This window comes from Dendropsophus ebraccatus, chromosome 15 (assembly GCF_027789765.1).
Source record: "Dendropsophus ebraccatus isolate aDenEbr1 chromosome 15, aDenEbr1.pat, whole genome shotgun sequence".
In the NCBI taxonomy this organism is placed as follows: Eukaryota; Metazoa; Chordata; class Amphibia; order Anura; family Hylidae; genus Dendropsophus; species Dendropsophus ebraccatus.
The window spans coordinates 19,817,276-19,842,057 of NC_091468.1; the positions used below are offsets into that span (position 1 = coordinate 19,817,276).

At 42.8% G+C, this 24,782-nt stretch overlaps 1 protein-coding gene across 3 annotated transcripts in view; it reads right to left on the reverse strand.

Annotated features, from left to right (window-relative positions):
* Positions 1–24,782, reverse strand: part of SRBD1 (S1 RNA binding domain 1) — a 138,521-nt gene that overhangs the window by 70,681 nt on the left and 43,058 nt on the right. For all 3 annotated transcript variants that reach the window (XM_069954974.1, XM_069954975.1, XM_069954976.1), the window contains exons 16-17: positions 22,588–22,695; positions 12,258–12,349 (exon numbers count right to left, since the gene is read on the reverse strand). In XM_069954974.1, coding sequence (XP_069811075.1) covers positions 12,258–12,349; positions 22,588–22,695 — 200 coding nt within the window. The remainder of the gene's footprint in view (positions 1–12,257; positions 12,350–22,587; positions 22,696–24,782) is intronic.

A 24,782-nucleotide genomic window follows, 5' to 3' on the forward strand; every position in this document is an offset into this window, starting at 1 on the left:
AATAAATAAGCAAAAACTCAGGAAACTTTTACACTTTCCTCCTATTGTATAAGTAAGGAGAGGTTTTATTGTGTAGTCTACTGCCCTTCAGTCCTTAGCGTTTCAATGTATTGTGACTATGGGGGGAACATATGAATTGTTCTAAACTTTACCAGATGTAAGATGATGTTAGATTAAGTTATTTAGTGTGTGCTACATGATTTTAGATTACGTTAAATTAGCATGTTTGGAAGGAGCGCGGGGTAATGTGAGCGGTTCCAGCTCATACCACGCTAAGCTCTTTAACCCTGTGAGCTGAATAAAACGAAATTCTCTTCAACCGGAAGAGATAGTCACAAAGGAGAACTTTTAGATTTTTCAAGAAACTTTTTACACAGTTTTTGAAACTGCTGCAGAAAAGTAGGTGGGGCTTAGCTGAAAGGGCGTGGCATCCGCAACTATTCAAATTTCAAAATAATCGACACTAGATACTGTCTTAAGGGTATAAACCCACACACCGTATATGCAGCAGATACGCAACAAATACGCAGCAGATTTGTTGGTACAGATTTCATGCTGTGTTCAGTTATTTAGATCTAATCTGCTGCGAGTTTTCTGCGAGTTTGCTGCGTATCGCAGCAGTAAATACGCTGCATATATGGTGTGTGGGTTTATACCCTAAAGGGGTATTTCAAGCTACAAAAAATTAAAGTGTCACTGTGGTTATAACTTTAAAAACCTAAATCAACAGTATATGTGATGTGAAGCAAGTTTGCAATTTACATTTTTTTTTTATCATGGAAAACACGGCACTTCCTGTTTGACTCTTCCCCCCCCCCCCCCAAAAAAAAAAAACAGGAAACAGTCAGAAAACAGGAAGTCCTGTGTATCCCAGGCCATCTGAGCACTCACAGAGAGAAGGCAGTCATGTGATTGATGGACACATTGAGCCGTGACTCTCTGTACTGGACGGAATTCCTGTGTTCAGTCTGGTTTTTTTTTTTCCAACCAGCCCAAGTCAGAAAATCTGCCTTCAGGAGACTGGACCTGCATTTCTGGTAAGTACAGCTTTGTTGCTTTGTTTACAGCAGGATAAAAACAACAAACTTGCTTTATATCACATCTACTGTTGATTTAGATTTTGAAAGTTATAACGACAGTGATACTTTAAAATAACTTTATATAAGATAAGGAAAAAGTTGGTGGGGAGATGGACCTCTGAGACCCCAGCGATCTCTATAATGGGGCCCCAACTTATTAGTATGAATGGAACACACAGTAATCTTGGGCAGCTCCATAGACAATGAATGGAGATTGCTGGGGTCCCTGAGGTCGGTTATATCTCTACAACAACAAAATAATAATAATAATAATAATAATAATAATAATAATAATAATAATAATAAAGAAACAAATACTAATAAATGTGACATAGTGATTAGTGTCACCAGGGCTAGCCCATGTAACAAAAGGCTAATAAGGTTAAACCTGGCAAAGATTCCCTTTAAAGTGGATTTATCAGCAGGTTAAACAAATCTAACCTGCTGATATCTCCCTATTGTGCACAGGGGCGCTGAGGATGAAGGTATGTCTCGTAACTTTATCCTCTGTGCTGTTTCCATGCAGTTAGTCATTTGTTCCATGTTCCAGTAAGAGTGTTGGTCTCACCGGACCATGAAGCAAACTACTAACTGCACCTTAACGGCACAGAGGAGAAAGGTAGGAGGCATACCTTGTTACTCAGTGTCTCCTGCACAATAAGGACATATCCACAGCCTAGATTTGTCTAACCTGCTGAGAGTTAGAACTCCAGGTAGAGGTTAAAAAAAATGAAACTTCTGCAGAAGCATTACTTACCTGTCTATCTGAGTTTTGAAACTACTACGTGTAATAGCGGTGCGCGGCCGGCAACTGACGATATACACTACCGTTCAAAAGTTTGGGGTCACATTGAAATGTCCTTATTTTTGAAGTAAAAGCACTGTACTTTTCAATGAAGATAACTTTAAACTAGTCCTAACTTTAAACAAATACACTCTATACATTGCTAATGTGGTAAATGACTATTGTAGCTGCAAATGTCTGGTTTTTGGTGCAATAGCTACATAGGTGTATAGAGGCCCATTTCCAGCAACTATCACTCCAGTGTTCTTATGGTACAATGCATTTGCTCATCGGCTCAGAAGGCTAATTGATGATTAGAAAACCCTTGTGCAATCATGTTCACACATCTGAAAACAGTCTAGCTCGTTACAGAAGCTACAAAACTGACCTTCCTTTGAGCAGACTGTTTCTGGAGCATCACATTTGTGGGGTCAATTAAACGCTCAAAATCGCCAGAAAAAGAGAACAGTCTATTCTTGTTCTTAGAAATGAAGGCTATTCCATGCGAGAAATTGCTAAGAAATTGAAGATTTCCTCCAACGGTGTGTACTACTCCCTTCAGAAGACAGCACAAACAGGCTCTAACCAGAGTAGAAAAAGAAGTGGGAGGCCGCATTGCACAACTAAGCAAGAAGATAAGCACATTAGAGTCTCTAGTTTGAGGAACAGACGCCTCACAGGTCCCCAACTGGCATCTTCATTAAATAGTACCCGCAAAACACCAGTGTCAACATCTGCAGTGAAGAGGCGGCTGCGGGATTTTGGCCTTCAGGGCAGAGTGGCAAAGAAAAAGCCATATCTGAGACTGGCCAATAAAAGAAAACGATTAAGATGGGCAAAAGAACACAGACATTGGACAGAGGAAGACTGGAAAAAGTGTTGTGGTTGGATGAATCCAAGTTTGAGGTGTTTGGATCACAAAGAAGAACGTTTGTGAGACGCAGAGCAAATGAAAAGATGCTGGAAGAATGCCTGATGCCATCTAATAAGCATGGTGGAGGTAATGTGATGGTCTGGGGTTGCTTTGGTGCTGGTAAGGTGGGATATTTGTACAGGGTAAAAGGGATTCTGAATAAAGAAGGCTATCACTCAATTTTGCAACGCGCTTGATTGGAGCCAATTTCATCCTACAACAGGACAATGACCCTAAACACACCTCCAAATTGTGCAAGAACTATTTACAGCAGAAGCAGCAGCTGGTATTCTATAGGTAATGGAGTGGCCAGCGCAGTCACCAGATCTGAACCCCATTGAGCTGTTGTGGGAGCAGCTTGACCGTATGGTACGCCAGAAGTGCCCATCCAACCAATCCAACTTGTGGGAGCTGCTTCTAGAAGCGTGGGGTGCAATTTCTCCAGCTTACCCCAACAGATTAATAGCTAAAATGCCAAAGGTGTGCAATGCTGGAATTGCTGCAAAAGATGGATTCTTTGACGAAAGCAAATTGTGATGTAAAAACAATGTTATTTCAAATACAAATCATTATTTCTAACCTTGTCAATGTCTTGACTCTATTTTCTATTCATTTTACAACGTATGGTGGTGAAGTGTGACTTTTCATGGAAAACACAAAATTGTTTGAGTGACCCCAAACTTTTGAACGGTAGTGTACATTAGCTATCCACGCTCCAGGGCTGCTGCTGCGGTCCGTTTCTCCCCGGGTACCGCGCGCTCTAGCCTCAGAGCGGCCTGTCAGCTGACAGGCCGCTAAGCCAATCACAGCCTGCGGCGGTCCCGGCCTGTGATTGGCTGAGCGGCCTGTCAGCTGACAGGCTGCTCAGAAGCTAGAGCGCGCAGGACCCGGGGAGAAGCGGACCGCAGGAGCAGCCCTGGAGTATGGATAGGTTAAGTATATAGTTTAAGCAAGGGCTGCAAGGACATAGTTAACGATGTCCTTGTAGCCCTTGTTAAATGATTATCGGGCAGTGTAATAGGCCCAGTAAACAAGTTTTTCTTATCCGGAGTTCCCCTTTAAGGTCAAGTAAGGGGCAAAGATTAAGGAGTGTTTTCTTCGGTATGTTGACAATGGTGGCTCCAGGTAATATTCGCAAATTGATTTTATTTTATATTGGTTTTATTTTTATAATTTCTTATCCTTTTATTTACAAGAAAGAGAATAAAAAGCTAATTGCTATAGGTGATTTGAGATCATAATAATAATAGTATGCTGAAAGAGCAACAAAAAACTAGTATTCACAAAGGTGGAGATCAAGGTAAAACCTTAGAATACCACCTTATAGGCTATGTTTACACAACATCAAAAAAAGAGAAAAGGCGTCCGCTTTTTCTACTTAAAAAGACGTCCATTATTGCCGCAATTTAAAAGACTGCAATGCATTGAATTCAATGGAATGACAGACGTCCAATGCACACAATGTATAAAATGGCGGACGTTATCTGTGCCGACGGGGGGCAATCCTCAAAATAACGGATGCCATTTGGACTCAAAATGACGGACATCATTTTAACAACTTATGAACGGGCAAGAAAAAACAAAGGTTACTGCAATTCTGGCACACGATTTGAAGGAATTATAATTATTTTCCTTTTTTTTTAATGAGATTCACGTATGTGGCCTACTGTGCTTTTTAGCCCCACAAGAAGTGGGAAAAAAATTACATAAAAAAATAATATTGCATATATATATATATATATATATATATATATATATGTTTGCAAAACGGATCAACGTAGTCACTAGTAGTCTCTGTTAAAGTGAATAGGACTGTGTTGGGTATGCGGGAATATCCTGTGATATGAGATGTGAATGGGGCCTAAGAGAGAGATACGCTGTATACACAATGCATTGAAAAGAAAATCTATGGGATAGAACGAGTCTATGACCCGAGATGCATAACTCACACCCCCAGCCTTTCTGACACATTAAATCCCGCATATGCTTATATGTGTAATATCTTCCCCCAGTGTTCATATACATTACAGTCCTGGAAGTCACAAGCAGTTACATGTAAAATACACTGAAATTAGAGAAACTGATATTGACCTGTGGAGAAAGTGAAGGAAATCTTAGCTGGACTCAAACTCCAGGTGAAAGTGAACTCTACTAACGTAGCCTCCGCATTAACCCCTGAAGCCATTGACGGGATGAGAGTCTTGGTGCTGGTGATATGCATTGAAGCTTGGAGGGAGGGGGCTGCTGTTCAATCACTTTGTGAAGTGCACCTAAGGCCACAAGACCCCGAGCGCTCCACAACCACAGGACTTAATGGATGTTTATTCTGTCCGGCACACCAACACATTGACTGCAGAATATATGCATTCTCTATGTATGCACTGAACACAGTTAAAAAGTGGTATTCTACAGAGAAACATCAGATATGTTTTATCACTGGGGTCCTTGATAATCACTACGGATTCCCTGGGTCCTCTATTCCTCCTCGCCACGTGACCACAGTAAATAGTTTAGATGGATGGGAGTTCATGTATGTCAGGTGCTCCATTTAATCCTATAAAGGGGTGCTGGAAACCACCAGGCACTGTACTTGGCTGTTTTCAGTTCTATAGACATGGCATGGAGCGCCATGGCCCCAGTGCAACTCAACAACCAGGGACTAAGGGCCCTATTACACGGGACGATTATCGTGAGAAAAATCATTATATCGTTGGATTTTAAACGATAATTGATCTGTGTAAGTGTAGGCAACGATCGAAACATCTTTGTATGTTGTTGATTGTTGATTCAAATCTGAACCTGAAATTATCGTTAATTGTTCCCCGTAATTCCACAATCGTTCGCTCAAGTTCCGCATTTGATCACTAATCCTTCAGTGTAATTGCACATTGTCCATTGTTTTGCTGGGATCAGATGGAGTAAACGATCATAGTAACGACCGCAATAACGACCGTAGTAACGATTGTAACTAACGGCCATTGTTCTGTGTAATATGGTGAACGATTTCAGGTTAACGATAAACAATCTCGTTTGCGATCGTTTATTGTTAGTCATTAATCGTTAAAAATCGCTTTGTGTTATAGGACCCCGGTTCAGTGACTGATAGGCCCCTCCACTGATTGTACATTTATTACCTACCCAGTGGCTACAGGACACACAATCCCTTCAAAAGCATACCAACATCTTATATAACCTGAGAGAATGAAGACGCTGCCCATAGCAAGTAATGGGATATAAGTATAAGATATTTGTTACCACTGACCCCAGACAACCAGTTCCTTACAGTTCCTGATATGGAAAGGTTCAGGAATTATTGTTCACTCCAACATTAAAGGGGTTATCAAGGATCAGAAAAACAGAAACAGGGCCATACCTTTCCTGTGTATTTGTAACAAACTCTGTACAAGATGGTGGCCGCACAATTAAATACACATAGAAAACTATAAAGAGCCTAATGCTTACCTCTCCATGCTCCCCCAGTGTCTTTTTACTGGTCTCTGCTGTCCCAAAAAAACAAAACTCGTCTTGGGAGTGGCAGCCCGCTCAGCCATAACTGACTGGCTGACTAAGACAGACAGTGCCGTAACTAGTGACTGGCCGAGCGGGCTGTCACTCTCACCTCAGTCAGGAAGTGGAAGCGGCTGCAATCATCAGGGGACCCCGGGGGAGCGCGGACAGGTAGGTATTGATCTTTGAACTTAAAACAGCTAAACATGTGCAACTGTTTGGCTGGTTTAGTGCCATTCCTTTAAGATTCAGTTTAGACAAACAAAAACTTTGCTTCAAAGTTCGGAGAATCTGTCCTACCAAACTTTTAAAAACTTTGCTCATCTCTAGTTGGTGCATCTCCTGGCTTCTTTAGCCAATCAGCAGGCAGAAGTGTCCTGCACTTTATAAGCATTTCCTGTAATAAGCATATATTGGTGATTTGTATAACTTTTTGGGGGCAATACAATACTTTAATAAAAATTTTAGCTGGACTTCTCCTTTAATCCCCCCCCCCCTAAATACCCAAGGAAGCATAGAGACCTGGGCCCAGGCACATTTATTAAAGCATATCTGTGACTTCATGGGACTTTTATAATAAGCTCTGTAAATTTACGGAGGTTTGCACTATTTATATCCATTGTATCAATTGTATATGACATTTTTTAATAGATAGGTTTCAACTATAATTTTCAGTTGTCCCTATGCTGGTGAGCAGAGCCTGGTCTATGGCATGCACTGTAGAGACGTAAACAATCTTAGCTGCAACCGAAACCATGGAGTGAGTACTGATACTGACCGAAGCTCCAGTGCAGTCTCTCTGCTGTCTCTATGTCTCTCCTCCTTCCTCACCCCTCCCCTATTCTCTCCATAGACTTGCATTGGCAGCTTGTATTTGATCTCTCATTAAAGCGACTCTGTACCCACAATCTGACCCCCCCCCCCCCCCCCCCAAAACCACTTGTACCTTTGGATAGCTGCTTTTAATCCAGGATCTGTCATGGGGTCTGTTTGGCAGGTGATGCAGTTATTGTCCTAAAAAACAACTTTTAAACTTACAGCCCTGAGCCAAACTGGCGTGGCCTAGATTGTGTATGCATTAGGCTGGCACAACCTCTCTATCCCTCCTCCTCACCTTCCTCATCATTAGGAATGCTCCAAGCAGATTTTCTACTATTCATCACCTGTGTCAGCACGGCACATGGGCTGGATCATTAAGGCACCTGTGTCGCTTTCACTGCAGAAGAATAGGAAAAATGATGAAGAGGGTGGGGAGGAGGGACGGAGGAGTGGTGCAAAGTTAGGGCACAGATACTCTAAGCCTCGGCCGTTGGGCACAGGGCTGCAAGTTTAAAAGTTGTTTTTTAGGACAATAACTGCATCACCTGCCGAATGGACCCCAGGACAGATCTTGGAATAAAAGCAGCTATCCGAAGGTACAAGTGGTTTGTGGGGTCAGATTGTGGGTACAGACTCGCTTTAAGCTGCAGCTCAGCACAGGATAGAATTGAGCTGCTTTTTCAGAATAAATACCATTTCCGCCACAAAAGGAGGGGGGGGGGGCATAAATAAACATTAAGCATTCTCCACGTATATAAAGTTTGTTGAAACGTCAACTGCTTCCACTATATTAGGGATGTGGAACCTTGGCTCTCCAGCTGTTAAAAAACTACAACTCCCATCATGCCTGGAGCTTTAGTTTTGGCTGTCCAGGCATGATGGGAGTTGCAATTTTACAACAGCTGGCGAGCCAAGGTTCCCTACCCCTGCACTCTATCCTAGGAAGTAGTCACAATTTTTACAGCTTCTCCATTTTCTGTGTATCTGACTCTATAGGATGCATCTTTCCTGAGAACTTCATCTTTACTCCTTCCCATAAAAGCAGACGCAAGTACGAGTCAGTTTCCTGAAGCTCTATACTGCTATAATAAAGCTCATAAATAAGGTTGGTTTTTACAAAAATAGGAAAAAAAAAAAAAAATACCACAATAAGAAAAAAAAAAAAAAAAAGATGATAGCCGTCTGTAAGTCGCCTCCTATGTTTCATCACCCCGGCCTGCCAGGTCCCAGAATATGGCGTGTTTGAATGGTTTAGTACCATCAGCGCGTTCAGCTGCCAGGATAAAATACATTCCCGACGTAAGGACAGAAACACAACGAGGCAGCATTGAGATGACTTGTTTTCTCCCTCTGATAGCTCGCCAGGGCAAACATTTAACAGGTTTGGCAGCCTTGTGCAGCGCTGGCCGGTATAACTGGTGTATTGTATGAGAGCGTGAAGGAAATCTTACTAAATAAAGAGCACAACGTTTATTTGCTTCATGTATGTAATTACTGGAAAAATTGATTCCACTTCCAAAATGACTCTGAAAGAAAACACCAAACCTGGCCTGTCAGTGGTTAAGTGACTTACAAAGGGCTGTTTTCTATTTTCAGCATGCAAACCTGATGCAAAAATACACTCCTGGAGTACGTTTAATTGAAAAGTGTTACTCAGATCTGGGCTGTCCAAGAAGAATTAACTCCTATCTAGTAAATGTGAACGACGCAGAAAAAAAAAAAGGTTTTCAAATCAGCCGGTGTGAGAAAGTTATACAGATTTGTAAATTACTGCTATTTAAAGGACAACTACAGCCCAAATGTATATTTTTAGATGTTATTTAATAAGCAAAGTTAGACAAATTCCTAACATACACTAATTATGGGAAATGTACATATAGTGCTATTTTCCTCCATTTAGTAGTTCAGGCATTTCTCTAAAAAAAAACAAAAAAAAAAACCATGATGTCACGACCCGGTCTAAAGTGTCCAGCAGGGGGAGCAGTATATATAGACACTACATGATAAAATAACGGGGCCCTTCCTGTGCTTTCGGGACTAAATTCTGCTACCCCTCCACCAGTACAACCATTCCCCAAAGCGCCCCCAGCAGCCCCCCCCCCCCCCCCCCCCCCCCATTTGTACCAGAAAGTACCAGCCCCGTCCTGTGCAGTGTCCCATGTATAGACCAGGTCAAGACTTTTTTTTTTTTTTTCAGGAATTAAAGTCTGCCTGAAGTGAACTACTAAATTGTAAGAAATAGTACTATATGTACTAAAAAAAAAAAAACTCACGTCTTCCAGTACTTATAGCTGCTGTATGTCCTACAGGAAGTGGTGTATTCTGACACAGTGCTCTCTGCTGCTACCTCTGTTCATTTCAGGAACTGTCCAGAGCAGGAGAGGTTTTCTATGGGGATTTGCTACTGCTCTGGACACTTCCAGACATGGACAGAGGTGGCAGCAGAGAGCACTGTGTCAGAATGGAAAGAATACACCACTTCCTGCAGGGCTTTGGGTCAAATTATTCTGTGTGACAGCAGCGTGATCCACTCCTGACCATCTCTCCATAACGGCATATTCAGACCATACAAAAATTGACCCTATCCAAGTTGAGATCAGGTGGGGGCAGCTCTAGTATAAAAAGGGGTGATCACATAGAGATAAACACTATATATCTGCTACATCACATCAGGGGAAGGGACATGCAGGTTTTCAGCTAGAAATAAAAGAACGTTCCCTTAGAGCTAGGGACGCTGTGAATAAAGGTCATTTACTTACTTTTACCCTCAGCGCTGTTTCTGTTAAATCTTCTATTATAATTAGATGTAAATAAGGTGGCTTTGTGCTGTAGGGGGCAGTAGTGCAGCCCGACCCGCCCCTCCTCATGAATATTTAGCTGGTGCTCCGTAATGAAGAGCCGGATCAGTGCACTGAGGGAAGCACTACTGCCCCCTACAGCCCTGAACCGCCTCATTTACATCTTGACTAAAGTGTCACTATTGTTAAAATTTTTTGCAGAAATCAATAGTACAGGCGATTTTAGGAAACTTTGTAATTGGGTTTATTAGCCAAAAAAATGCATTTTTATCATGAAAAAGCAGTTGGAAGCTCTCCCCCCGCCCCCCTGTCTTCATTGTTTTCTATGTAGAGGAGAGGGGTGGAGGGACATGAGGCACCAAAACAGGACAACAACTACATCACCAGGCTAACTCCTCTGAAGTCAGCACTGACCTCTCTGACCTCTGAATAGCGGCTTTCACACAGGTCCTCCTGTGTAATCCTTTGTTCTCTGCTCTCTGCTGGCGACTAATCTCCCTTTTCCCTCCTCCCCATTGGTTACAGAGGGCACATCTGATGTAAAAGAGTTGAGATTTCCTGATAATGAGCAGTGGATGAGAGAGAGGAGGGAGGGGGGACCTGGGGAAAGTCTTTTTGAGTGCAGATAATGGCATATTTGCCTAATAAACCCAATTACAAAAGGTTCTTAAAATGGACTATTGATTTCTAAAAAAATAAAATAAAATGACAGTCAAAAAACTTTGCTGAGGGTTAAGGTAAGAAAATTGTATATTTGCACTTTAAATTATCTAGAACATTTTTATAGTTGAAGGAATAATTGCCCAAAATACCTCAAGTCCTTAGGGGAAGGGCAAACCGTGCGGTGGGTTGGCTGGGGTTTCCCTCTCGTCTGTGTTACTCTTTATGTGCTGACACTTCAGTATTTAGCTCCTTAGATAGTACTTAGATAGATACTCCTTAGATAGTACTTAGATAGATACCCAGGATAGCAATACTTAGATAGTATTGCTATCCTGGGGTGATTCTTTACTTGAGTTCATATACTGCCATTCAGGTATCAGGTAAGTGCATGTAGCCTTCACTTTCTAGATATCTGGGTATACATACTCTTACAGAACAAATACCTGGCTTTCATGTATGTCCATAAAATATACTGTGATTCTGTGAGATAACCTGGTGTTCTACCTATATACACTTTCTGATTTTATTGCCCCTTAGGCTTTTTGTTGTGGTTGTTTTGCTTACATGATTCTTTGGATTTATTTAACTATTTTAACAGCACTTAGTGACACGCTTTACAACAAGCCTCATGGACATCGAAACAATGAACATCTCCAGACCCTATTCTTTGTATGGGACACATTTGTAGGCACGCTCTATGGCCTCATCACACAGGGAGGCTGAGATTCTCTCACCCAGTCATCTAAACATCATGATTCAGCCCTTTCCACAGTCGCTCAGATCCTTACATTTTCCTATTTTATATATTTCACCCCTGACAGACGCTAAATTACAACATTATCTCTTTATCTGTCACAACAATGTTACTGATTGTAATGTTAATAGAATCAGTAACTATTAGAGTTGAGCAAACTTTGAGCATGCTCAGGTTCATCTTAAAGGGGTTGTCCGGTGAAAATCTTTTTCTATCAAATCAAATGGTGTCAGAAAGTTATATAGATTTGTAATTTACTTCGATTAAAAAATCTCAAGTCTTCCCATACTTATCAGCTGCTGTGTGTCCTACAGGAAATATTGTTTTATTTCCAGTCTGACACAGTGCTCTCTGCTGACATCTCTGGCCGAGACAGGTACTGTCCAGAGCAGGAGGGTTTTTCTATGGGGATTCACAGAGTTCCTGTCTCGGCCAAAGATGTCAGCAGAGAGCACTGTGTCAGACTGAAAATAAAACAACATTTCCTGTAGGGCATACAGCAGCTGATAAGTAAGGGAAAACTTGAGATTTTTTAATAGAAGTAAATTACAAATCTATATAACTTTCTGACACCAGTTGATTTGAACTAAAAAGATTTTCGCTGGACAACCCTTTAACACGAGAGTGCAAGATTAAATTAGCGGTGGCTGGTGAAGTTGCATGCAGCCCTGGGGAGTCTTAGAAAACCTGGATACAGCCATAGTCCATAGATTATATCCATGCTTTCCAGACAGCCTTAGGCCTGCATCCAACTTAAGCAGCCACCGCTAATAAAATGTTGCACACTCTGTTTCAGACAAACTCGAGCATGCTCGAAGCTTGCTCAACTTTCATGACTATAGATGGGTACTACATACAGCGCTGTGTCAGGTCTTGCAATGAATGGGGCTCTAGTGATAGCTATCTCATACATATATGCTGCTGCTGGAAGTAATCTTACCTGCACTTCTTAGATTTGGGTCTAGATCTGGCATCTCCTTGGCAGCTTCTGGGCTTACACTGTAGATGGATGCTCCGGCTTCATTAGTAATGCTGTAAGATTAAGGACAATGCTGCATTAGTCACTGTGGCTTCTATTGAAGATATGAATGAATGCTGTACTGCTGTAATTTCCAGACTGCTTCACTTATAGTCTTCTAGTTCTGGACCTGCAACACCACTTACGGCCTGCAGGGGGAGAAGCTGTCACATTTAATCTTCATTTAATGTTCATTTCTTGTTCAAAAATAAAAAAATAAAAAGTGATTAAAAATTAAACAGAGTTGTTTGTAACCCAAAATAGTACTAACGAAAACTAGAGCCCTTTTTGCAAAAAAAAAACAAAAACTATGGTCACACAAAAATGTATTTGTTTTATTTAGTGTAAAAAAAAAAAAAAATCTGAAAAAAATAAAAACTTAACAACTCTAAAATGATATAAAAGTTCTATAAATGTGATATTGCAATAAATGTTCTGACTTCCAGAATAAAGCTGACATGTCAGTCGTTCTGGAGAGTACACACCAAATAAACAGAATAAAAAAAAAAAAAAAAAAACTATTACAAAATATCTACAAAAAATGTTTTAAAATACAAGCGGTACCTTGGCGTTCGAACGCTTTCAAGTCTGAACTTTTTGATATTGGAACAAAATGTTATCTGGAAGTAACATTCAGAAGTCGAACTTTACTCGATACTCAAACGCTTTTTGAGGCATGGGTTGTACGTGGTGAGGTTAGCACTGGTGAGGCTTCACATACAGTACAGTACTATATAAGACTGCTGAAGTGCATATACAGTACAGTAGTATATTCCTACAAAAATCGAGTCATCAGGGTGGTCCTCTATAGATTTTGCCCACCTCACCAGCCTTAACTGATAGATCTTCCCATAAAGTAATGCAGGGAGAGATCTCTCAATCAAGGCTGGTGTGGCGGGAAGAAGGGTCCGACAGTATAAAAGCAATAGTTTCTCTTTAACCTCTTAAGGACACATGACCTACCTGTATGGCGATGTGTTCTTAAGGCGGTATAGGGTGGGCTAAAAACTGACAGCAGCATTTAAATGGTATTAAAAAGCTTTTATTGGTGGTGTGGTGGGGATCAGCTCCCTGAAATGTGATCAGTCTGAGACCTCTTCTACACCCCAGTGCTGTTTTGGCTTGGCAATTGCTAAAGGCTGCCTTCAGAAACCTGTAGAAATTAAGTTTTAATAACAGTGATCGATGCAATACATAGGTGATGTACTGATCTATAAAAGAAATCATGGTATTACTCATAGAAATCCACTGGGGGGGGGGGACTACAAAAAGGATTATAAAATATCAATAATCCCACCCCATAATAAAAGTTTAATTCAACCCCCTTTTCCAATTTTTTAAATGAAAAATATAAAACAAATAAAAATGTTTGCTATCGCTGCGAGCAGAATCGGCCAAAGTTTTAAATTATCTCATTCCTGTTCCTCTGAGGTAATCGGAGCAATCACAAAAAAAAAAAAAAAAAAAAGTGTTAAACTGCTGATTTTTAGTCCCATCACACTCAGAAAAAAAAATTATAAAAAGTAATCAAACAGTGGCATAAACACAAGTAAGATACCAATAAAAGTAGTAAAATTAAATAAAAGTTATATAAATTGCCAATCAATGTATTGGTACTGACTTGGGGAACATAGATTAACATGTCACTTTTACTACAAGGCGAACGGCGTGAAGATTTCCTATACCACGGACATTGTCATTTCTATATTACACCAAATCCTATTTGTAAAATTCAGAACCGAGCTGTAAAAATGTTTTGACAATGTGATTAATAGGAAACTCAGGAATGAAGAATATGCTCCCTTCTCTTTTCAGCTTATGAAGTGATGAATTCCATCCGGAAGAAAAGAACGCAAAAAGTCTAAGTGCATCAACTTTCCTTTAAGGAACCGTAGTGAATTCCTTGCTAAATGCACCCTCTAAACGACTCTCTATCATTTATCACGTCTCTCCTAAACAATCCAGAGATTGCAACTACTTTTTTTTTTTTTTTTAAAGACTCCATACGTGAAAACAGGGAGAGAAACGACTTCAAGTGTAATGCCAGCGCCATCTAGTGGCCATGAAGCTGAACATCATCAGAAATGCAAAACGCAGGTTGTGACCATAAAACAGATTTGAATATCTGTTCGACTATGACAAGCAAGAGGACTCTGGGGCACATTTATAGGACTCTCAACACATTTGGGGCCTCCACTGCACATTTTGTCATCCTGCATGTGAACAATGCAAAATGACAAACACCTCAGCAGAACTCGACAGAAACCATTATAGTGGAGTCCTCTAATGACACTGGTGTCTGTCCTGTTGTGCACAGCATCTGGCACTGGGTAATAATTTACATTTTCAATGGAAAACAAGATGAATAAGTGAATAGAGCCTTATTAAAATGCAATGTTCAATGCAAAATGCAATTTAAGCCTTGCAACTTGCTGATTATGTTTAGAGGTAGGCATTGAACACTGTGGGCATAGCGGTGCTAGGACCCTGGGACACCTAGGCCTCACCTTTTTGATGCAATTTAAGGCTCGAATAAATGCACTTTTTTTTTTTTTTTTAATAAACTGATACAAATAATAAATATATGTTCTGAATTCTATTAGTTTTTTCCAAAGAGAAGCTAGTGGCGGGGTGATGTAGGTCATTTATTACCAGTTGTATACGAATATTTGCAAAGGGTATTTTTGTGAATATTTTGTTCGCATCTGCGCCACCTTCGCCACTGGGGAGAGAAGTGGGCGGAGAGGGGTGCGGCAGCACGCAGAGGAGGCGTGGCCTCTGCGTGTGCCGCATTTATCATTTTTACGATGGAAAAATGACACTGAAACCAACTCTGAGTTGGCGTAGGTTTCAAAAATTTCGGCATTTATGTAGAGGTGATGCGCCTCTACATAAATCCCCTGAGCTCCGGAGCTGCAGGGACATTTTTAAGCCCGGCGTAAAAAAAGCTGGACTTCATAAATGTCCCCCTATGTGTACAGTCTGTGCTATATGAAAATGAGGTGTCTGGAGTCAGCGGGGTGTTACATAGCAGCTGAGTCAGGGACTTGTATTTCTGTATTCCTCTAACCCTCTGCTGCAAGCACGCCCCCTGTCTGATGATTGGCAGTCCTCTCTAGCAATGACATCAACTGTCAATCAATCAGAAGGCGTGCTTGCAACAGGAGGAAAGATAAATGCCGAAAGACAAAGCCTGACTGCGGATCTGCTTTGTAACACCCCAATGACTCCAGACACCACTTTTACATACAGAACAGGTAGCAGACAAAGTTTATCAGCTGACATCATGTTACTCAGACATACATGTAACACACATGTATAGAACAAGTATAAAATGCCATACATTACACTGCCAGTAGAGTCTCTCCTTTAAAAAAAAAAATGCCAACAGGTTCCCTTTAAGGGTTATCACAAAACTTAAACTTATCCCCTATCTGATCATGCTTGTTCTATAGCTTCAGACTAGAGCTAGTCATTGACTACTAGATGATGTCAGCTAAATTATCAATTAGACATAGGCTCTACTGCACCTACAGTCATACAATTTTACTAATCTGTAGCTGCATGTTATATTTCAAGATGGATACTACTGGCTACCAGACACCTTGGCATGATGGGACGAAAGTCACTTACTAGGATAAGCTGTCCTATGCGTGTAGCAGTGCTATATCTGGTTAGTATATCTTGTATATGGTATTTTTAGCAGATTTCTGCTCTGCAATTATTTTTTGTGCGGCCTCTCTTGCTCTTTCTGCAGCATGTGTGTTTCCAGACACTGCCTCCCCTCTCCATAGACTTGTATTGCTTTTAATCTCATCCCTAAATCGGTTAACAAGCAAACAAAAGTCATTGCTAAACTGATTTTCTAGTGTCTATGACAGTTTAGCAGGGAGGAGGGAGGGGCGAGGATGCTTGGGAAGGTAGCAATTTTGTCTGATAAGATAGATTATAAAGCTTATAAGATTAATAGGATTTATGCAAAAAAGAAACAACGGTGTCTCTTTAAAGGGGCGTTCCACTGGGATAAACCTGATGACTGGCTTTGCTCAGTGCATGGAGTTGATACAACCTGCAGCAGTAAAATCACTGGAAGGTTTCTAGCAGGAGATGAGGGAACTGATCTTGCAGGAAGCAGTGACCTATTTGATCACATTAGAGATGAGAGGCATGTGAAGGGAAATGTCATAATCAGAGAAGTGACAGACAGGCAAAAATCTGTTTGGTAGTGAAAGATATAGCTTTCATCATATTAAAGATATCAGCAACCAGATATGTCACGCCAATGCAAATAACAAGGAGAGCAGAGACCTTCAGTAGCATTATACTTATTGAAAAAAATGCAAATTTTTCACACATAACCAAAATGTTTAAAAGAGAAAAATTTGCATAAGATCTCCGCAAAGCTATAGAAAAACCCTCTGTAAAAAAATAAAAAAAATAAAAAATTATTCATTCCTTATTCAAAAATTCACTTTTACCCCAATTTTTGAGAAACCACAACAAAAATGGCTCGTTTTTTGCTGCAACTGTAAATTTGGTACATAGCAATTACTAAACCTGTGCAAACACTGAGCCTCTAGGAGGCCATCCTGTAGCCAGTGTAGGGCAGGGGGTGGAGCTACTGAGCATGTCTACAAAACTATTAGTTGTAAGGACTGGTACAGGTACTGCTGCTACAGACTGTGCAGGCCCTTTTATTCACAGATCAGTAGAGTCCCTAAGGCTTACAGCCCTCAGAAAAAGGGATAGATAGGTTTACATTCAGTCATTGTAGATTTACCTACCACATCCACTGGAAGTTTGTCCCACACATCTACTACTCTTTGGGTACTATAACACGGAACGATAATCGACCGAATCGGCCTGATACGGCCGATTATCGCTCCGTGTAATAAATACAATGATCAGCCGATCATCAGCTGATTGTTGATATAGGTTTGAACCTATAATTGTCGAGCGCCGATCACGCATCGTTATGTTTAATAGCAGTGCGCGGCCGGCGACTGACGATTTACATTGCCTATCCAGACTGCAGGGCTCCTCTTGTGGTCTTCTTCCTGGGTCCCGTGCGCTCCAACTTCAGAGCAGCCTGCCTCAGCTGACAGGCCGCTCAGCCAATCACTGGCCGGCACCGCTGCGACCAGTGATTGGCTGAGTGGCCTGTCAGCTGAGACAGGCCGCTCTGGAGCTGGAGCACTCGGGACCGGGGGAGAAGACCACAAGAGGAGCCCTGCAGCCTGGATAGGTAATGTTTAAAGTAAAAGCAAGGGCTGCAAGGACAATCGGTAACGATTTCCCTGCAGCCCTTGTTAAACGATAATCGGCTGTGTAATAGGCCCAGTAAACGAGCGCCAATCTAGCAGATCGGCGCTCGTTTACAGTTATTATTGGGCCTTTTTCGGCCCGTGTAATACAACCCTTTCAGTAAAAACTGTTATCAGTTTATATGAACTTCTGTAACATCTCTTAAGAACTTGTTTTGAATTGTCAAAAAAAAAATTGAAATTAAATTCTCCCCTAAATTTCCCAAAAATTCCACTGTTTTCCGCAAAGAAATATTTATAGTTATTTAGATACTTACCTCTACTACTCGACAACCACTCAGGGTCTACAGAAAGCTGAGATTTTTGCTTTGTATAAGGAGGAATGCTCTTTAGAGTAAAAAAAAAAAAAGTTTCTAATTTTTCGTTTAAAAAAAAAAAAAGAATGAAAATCTGTTAAAACTATATAGAAGCCCTGACTGCACTTGCCAGCTCTAACACCTGTCACCCCGTGTATATCTGCCAGACCTAATAAAGGTTGACGCTACGTGTTGTGTGACAGGTGATGCCCAAATCACGAGACACTGAGGTTAGAAGTGAAGCTGCTGGTGTGGCAGGTATATAGATAGGGTCGGCCATGTCCAGTCACACGGCCGGACGAGTCTGTCTATTCATCTATAAAGCACATGCCCCCAGAACATCCTTATACAAGAGACAACAATCAGATATCTGTCTTTAGCTTGTCGGAAAATCATGACATTTTTCAGTAGGAAAAAGGTTCAAATGGCAGGTGTCAAAGAGTCTTAGCTTCACGTGTGATGCTAGGAGGCAGGCAAAGTGCGCTCATGTCACAGCCACGCAGAGCTCTGCGCTGAGACTGCACGTCTGAAAAGAGCAAACCTCACAACCTGTTACATCAAGCCCGTGCCATAGTCTGTTACCGGCGCCGAGCTGCTCCCTGCACATTCGTCCTGGGGAGAAATGAACGTCCTCAGACACCGACGAGAGGAGAGAAAAGCCAGTTTGACACCTCTCGGGCCTAAAGGTGACAGCTACCTGTGGGTGCTTCCCCTTGCCTCCACTCTGAGTATTGACAGGATGTGGAAACAGGTTGTGTCAGGGTGATTCAGGTGAGAAGACGTCTTTGGAAGCAAGAAAGTCTAATAAAACTTTTAGCAGCCGTGGAGCGAGTCACTTTATATAAAGATACAAAGAGGAGAGCGGAGGAGGAGAGCGCACGCACCCGGCTCTACCCAGCAGCCACTGTGGAGTCACCAGCAAGGGAATACAGTTATCCTACAGCAAGAGTGCCTCATCCTCAAATAATACTAAATAAATCCACAGAAATATACAAATCATTAAAAAAAGAAATCTGTCAGCCTTACATAGAGGTCAGGGAGAAAAGACAAATGTACCTAGGGCTCTGGTCATGCAGGTTGCAAAACATTTTTTTGCATCTTGGACACTTTAAGTGCCTTGCAGGTGGGCCCTTCATACGAGCCCAGGAGGCGGGCCCTTCATACGAGCCCAGGAGGCGGGCCCTTCATACGAGCCCAGGAGGCGGGCCCTTCATAAGAGCCCAGGAGGCGGGCCCTTCATAAGAGCCCAGGAGGCGGGCCCTTCATAAGAGCCCAGGAGGCGGGCCCTTCATACAAGCCCAGGAGGCGGGCCCTTCATACGAGCCCAGGAGGCGGGCCCTTCATACGAGCCCAGGAGGCGGGCCCTTCATACGAGCCCAGGAGGCGGGCCCTTCATACGAGCCCAGGAGGCGGGCCCTTCATACAAGCCCAGGAGGCGGGCCCTTCATGCGAGCCCAGGAGGCGGGGCCCTTCATACGAGCCCAGGAGGCGGGCCCTTCATAAGAGCCCAGGAGGCGGGCCCTTCATAAGAGCCCAGGAGGCGGGCCTTCATAAGAGCCCAGGAGGCGGGCCCTTCATAATAGCCCAGGAGGCGGGCCCTTCATAAGAGCCCAGGAGGCGGGCCCTTCATAAGAGCCCAGGAGACGGGGGCCTTCATAAGAGCCCAGGAGGCGGGCCCTTCATAAGAGCCCAGGAGGCGGGCCCTTCATAAGAGCCCAGGAGGCGGGCCCTTCATAAGAGCCCAGGAGGCGGGCCCTTCATAAGAGCCCAGGAGGCGGGCCCTTCATAAGAGCCCAGGAGGCGGGCCCTTCATAAGTGTCCAGAGCTCTCATCACTTCATAAAAAACTAACAACTGGTTACAAGCCTCTAACCTGCTGTTATGTTCCCATAGGGCCGGGACACTGAGAAGGTGTAACTTGTCCCCTTTCCACAGGTTAGGGAACAAGTAAGAGATCGAGGGGGGTCCGACCTCCATACCCCCCACCGATCTCCGTATCAGGCCCCAGCTTCTTTGTAATGAATAGAGCCGTAGGTATGGCATGTGACCTGTGGCTCTATCCATTTCTATGGAGCCACCGGGGAGAGTCAAGCAAGCACTGCTGGCCAGGCAGGATTGGTGGGTCAGTTGCAGGAGAATCCAAACTGTCCAGAGTAGCAGTGTGAAGAAGATCCTGCAGATGGTGCCGGTCAGTAGCAGGTGATGTAGCAGAGTTGACTGTGTTTAGATTAGCAGAGCTGGATGAGTTATGGTAGCTGCTTTAGCCAGTTGCAGGATAAGTACAAGTAGTGGCTATAGCCAGTCGCTGATGAAGCAGATTTGACAGTCCAAGTGAGGCAAATGCAAGGTCAGGAACCAGACTCAGGTCACATTCAGAATACAGGACAGAAACAGACAGTAGTTGCTGTGGAGAGGGAAGACCAGGAACTACAGCCATGGTGGATGCAGCAGAAGTGTCACCAGCAGAGGCTGACAGCGGGGAAGTAGACCAGAGAACTTGACCCTGTGGTGGTGAGTGTCTGGACACAACGACAGGTGGCAACCACCGGTTACACAGGCATTAAAATCATTGTTGCATACCGCATACTGACGATCCGTTCTACGTTCCCCTGCCACTTCCTGGTCTGAGGGGAGACCCAGGGTCTGACGGGTCAGGTCCCCTTAGCCAGTCAGAGGCCATAGAGGTCCCGCCTCAGCCACTGACTGGTTGAGGGGACCTGACACATCATGACCCAGGTCCCCACTCAGACCAGGTACCGGCAGAGTAAAACCACCATAGCAGCTAAACTGGGAGCCATATTGGTTGTTATACAGCTTCATCACTATGAATTGACGGTAAAGACTTTTAAACACCACAGAAGTTGACAATTCAAGGGTTTTTCTTTTTCCTTCCTGGGATATTCTGAACACATGCCATGCAATTCTCTCAGACATATGGAGAGACTTTGCTGTGATTAGTGTAAAAATAATCAGAGAGGAAGCGACCAATGAGCGTCAACTCCGGGAGCACATAACAATCTTCTGGAAGGACTTAGAGGCAAACTAAAATAATAAATAAGGACACACAAAAAAGACTTGGAGAAAATCTACAGGTGTTTGTTCTGGCCTTAAATACAATAAATCAGACTGCATTAAAGAAGAGGAAAGAAAATACCGCTATATAGCATGTAATCCCAGCCTTCACCTCCATCCACAATTTTCACACTAACGCCAAGAGGACAGCAATCAGATGGAACCTAGAATGTTCATTTAAGAGCTTGTTCGACAAAGTGTCCCCCTACTGTGATCTTCAGCGATGAGCCGTAGAGGAAACCTGAAGTGTTCAATTATTCTGCAGCGCCACCACAGGAGAAATGAAGCATTACATAGGCCCTCACTTACTACTGCAGTTCCATATAAAATGTGGTGAAATGTTTGTGGGGAAAAAATTGTTCATATTCTATTTAATAAGACAGTGCACCAAAAACGTTTCCCCCAAATTACACAGCAAACCAATGTTGTTCGATTCACCTTTGCCTTGCTGGCAATTCCCAACTGCCATTGGGTTTCCTAGGCAAAAGCAGACAGTTTTGGTGCACAGTGCCTCAAATCGTGGGCCACAGTGCACAGAAAAAATTCTGCTTCTTGCCGGGAAACCCCATGGCAGTAAGCACTTGCAGAGGTTCCCGGAGAGGAAATGCAAGTAAGACTACCTCAGAAAGTTTAGTAGTGGATACCGTCTGATAAACAAGGTTAATTATTAAGTCAGGAATAAGTGTTAGCCTGTAAAACAGCTATTGATAACCCTTCCATTATTAGAGGTTTTGTATGATATTGTCCGATACTGTCAAGTGCGGAATGTCAAAAAAGACAATTCAGAACCAGGTGGTAGCAGACCAACCAGACACAAAATCAAACGCTGATGTGCCAAAAATCAGGAGAGTGACACTCTACTCCACTCTACACTGGCCAAGAGATGAGGATCCCGATCAGGGGATTCTTATCAAAATTCTTTATTAGAGAATAAGAAAATCCAATGAGAAAATTCATTTCAAGTTGTTAAAGGGGTTGGCCACTTTATAGTAAAATTCTTCAGTGTACAGTATTAGTAAGTGTACTCACTGCATTTACTGACAGCAGCTCCCTGTGTTCCTCATAGAGATAAATTCAGACTCCCCTCCTCCAGGCTGTGCTGTCCTGCTCTGTGGGGATTCTGTCCATAAGATGGCCGACAAGGAGGAGAATGTGACCATGCCCACAGTGTCCACCACTGTGCCTGTATATGTCTATAGAGGACACTGGAGAGGGGCATGGTCACAAGTTCCTCCATAATTGGCCATCTTATGGACAGAATCACCACAAAGCAGGGCAGCCCAGCCTGGAGGAGGGGAGTCTGATTTCAGCTCTATGGCATACACAGGGAGCTACTGTCAGTAAGTGCAGTGTAGTAATTTACTAATACTGTACACTGAACAACCCCTTTAAGACTAATGCAAGTATTATTATAGTTACAGTGTCATTAGACCTATTGTTTAAATTAGGTTTTTATGTAAAACATATTCAAGAATTTTTATATTCCATTTTTCTATTTAGATTATAAAATAATATGTACTTTAAACAGAACAAAAAGAAAGCAAAAAACCTCAGGACTTACCAATAGACCACATTAAGAGGGGCAAAAAACTTTCTTTGAATGAGATCGGCAAAGTATCTTTCAGTTTCCCTGCACGCTGTTCCATTTCCAATAGCCACCGTAAAACAGCTGGAAACAGAGAAAGCAATTAGTCTCTGACATCATAATCCAAGAGCACAGCATGAAAATACCATAAAACATAGGAAAGGACTCTACTCCTAAAGTCTACCTCACAAATAAAAAAAAAAATATATATATATATATATATATATATATATATATATATATATACACACACACTCACCGGCCACTTTATTAGGTATACCATGCTAGTAACGGGTTGGACCCCCTTTTGCCTTCAGAACTGCCTCAATTCTTCGTGGCATAGATACAACAAGGTGCTGGAAGCTTCCTCAGAGATTTTGGTCCATATTGACATGATGGCATCACACAGTTGCCGCAGATTTGTCGGCTGCACATCCATGATGCGAATCTCCCGTTCCACCACATCCCAAAGATGCTCTATTGGATTGAGATCTGGTGACTGTGGAGGCCATTGGAGTACAGTGAACTCATTGTCATGTTCAAGAAACCAGTCTGAGATGATTCTAGCTTTATGACATGGCGCATTATCCTGCTGAAAGTAGCCATCAGATGTTGGGTACATTGTGGTCATAAAGGGATGGACATGGTCTGCAACAATACTCAGGTAGGCTGTGGTGTTGCAACAATGCTCAATTGGTACCAAGGGGCCCAAAGAGTGCCAAGAAAATATTCCCCACACCATGACACCACCACCAGCCTGGACCGTTGATACAAGGCAGGATGGATCCATGCTTTCATGTTGTTGACGCCAAATTCTGACCCTACCATCTGAATGTCGCAGCAGAAATCGAGACTCATCAGACCATGCAACGTTTTTCCAATCTTCTACTGTCCAATTTCGATGAGCTTGTGCAAATTGTAGCCTCAGTTTCCTGTTCTTAGCTGAAAGGAGTGGCACCCGGTGTGGTCTTCTGCCGCTGTAGCCCATCTGCCTCAAAGTTGGAGGTACTGTGCGTTCAGAGATGCTCTTCTGCCTACCTTGGTTGTAACAGTTGGCTATTTGAGTCACTGTTGCCTTTCTATCAGGTCGAACCAGTCTGCCCATTCTCCTCTGACCTCTGGCATCAACAAGGCATTTCCGCCCACAGAACTGCCGCTCACTGGATGTTTTTTCTTTTTCGGACCATTCTCTGTAAACCCTAGAGATGGTTGTGCGTGAAAATCCCAGTAGATCAGCAGTTTATGAAATACTCAGACCAGCCCTTCTGTCACCAACAACCATGCCACGTTCAAAGGCCCTCAAATCACCTTTCTTCCCCATACTCAGGGCCGCCATCAGGGCAGTATTGCCGGTAGTGCTGTAAGGGGCCCGGGCCAGGTGACTCACAGAGGGGGGCCCGGTGCTGCTGACAGGACACTGCAATGCTTAGTGAGAAGAACTGACCTTTACAGACCTGTTCTTTTCACTAAACTGCAGTCTGGGGATCCTGCTCCCTCCCCTGTGCTCTGTGGAGATGTTACCGGGGCCCTCACCCTCCTGGCTTTCACAGACCTTCCTGCCCCGTGCAGATGAGGAGGGGGAGGGGCGGGAGAGCTGGTGCCGGAGAGGAGGAGGAGGACAGAGGATCTGCAGGTGCTGGGAAGATGTAAGGAGCTTCCTAAGGAAATGTAAGTGCCTGTTGGTATGTTTGGGAGTGTGTGTGTGTATATATATATATATATATAAAAATAAAATGTGTGTGTGTGAGAGTGAATGAATGTATGTGTGAGAGTAAGTGAGTGAATGAATGTATATGTGTATGTATGTGTGAGAGTGAATGAATGTATATGTGTATGTATGTGTGAGAGTGAATGAATGTATATGTATATGTATGTGTGAGTGTGTGTATGTGTGTGTATGTATGTGTGAGAGTGAATGTATTTATTTATGTATGTATGTATGTATGTGTGTATGTATGTGTGAGAGTGAATGTATTTATGTATGTATGTATGTATGTGAGTGTGTATATGTGAGAGAGTGTGTGTGAATGAGAGTGAATGTGTGTGTGAATGCATGTGTGAGAGTGAATGTGTGTATGTGAAAAGTGCGCTCTGACCTGGAGAGGGAGCTGTAGCACTCCGGGCAAGCTACTCTTCCTGCAGGTCAGGGCACCTGCTGCTGGGCCGCTCGC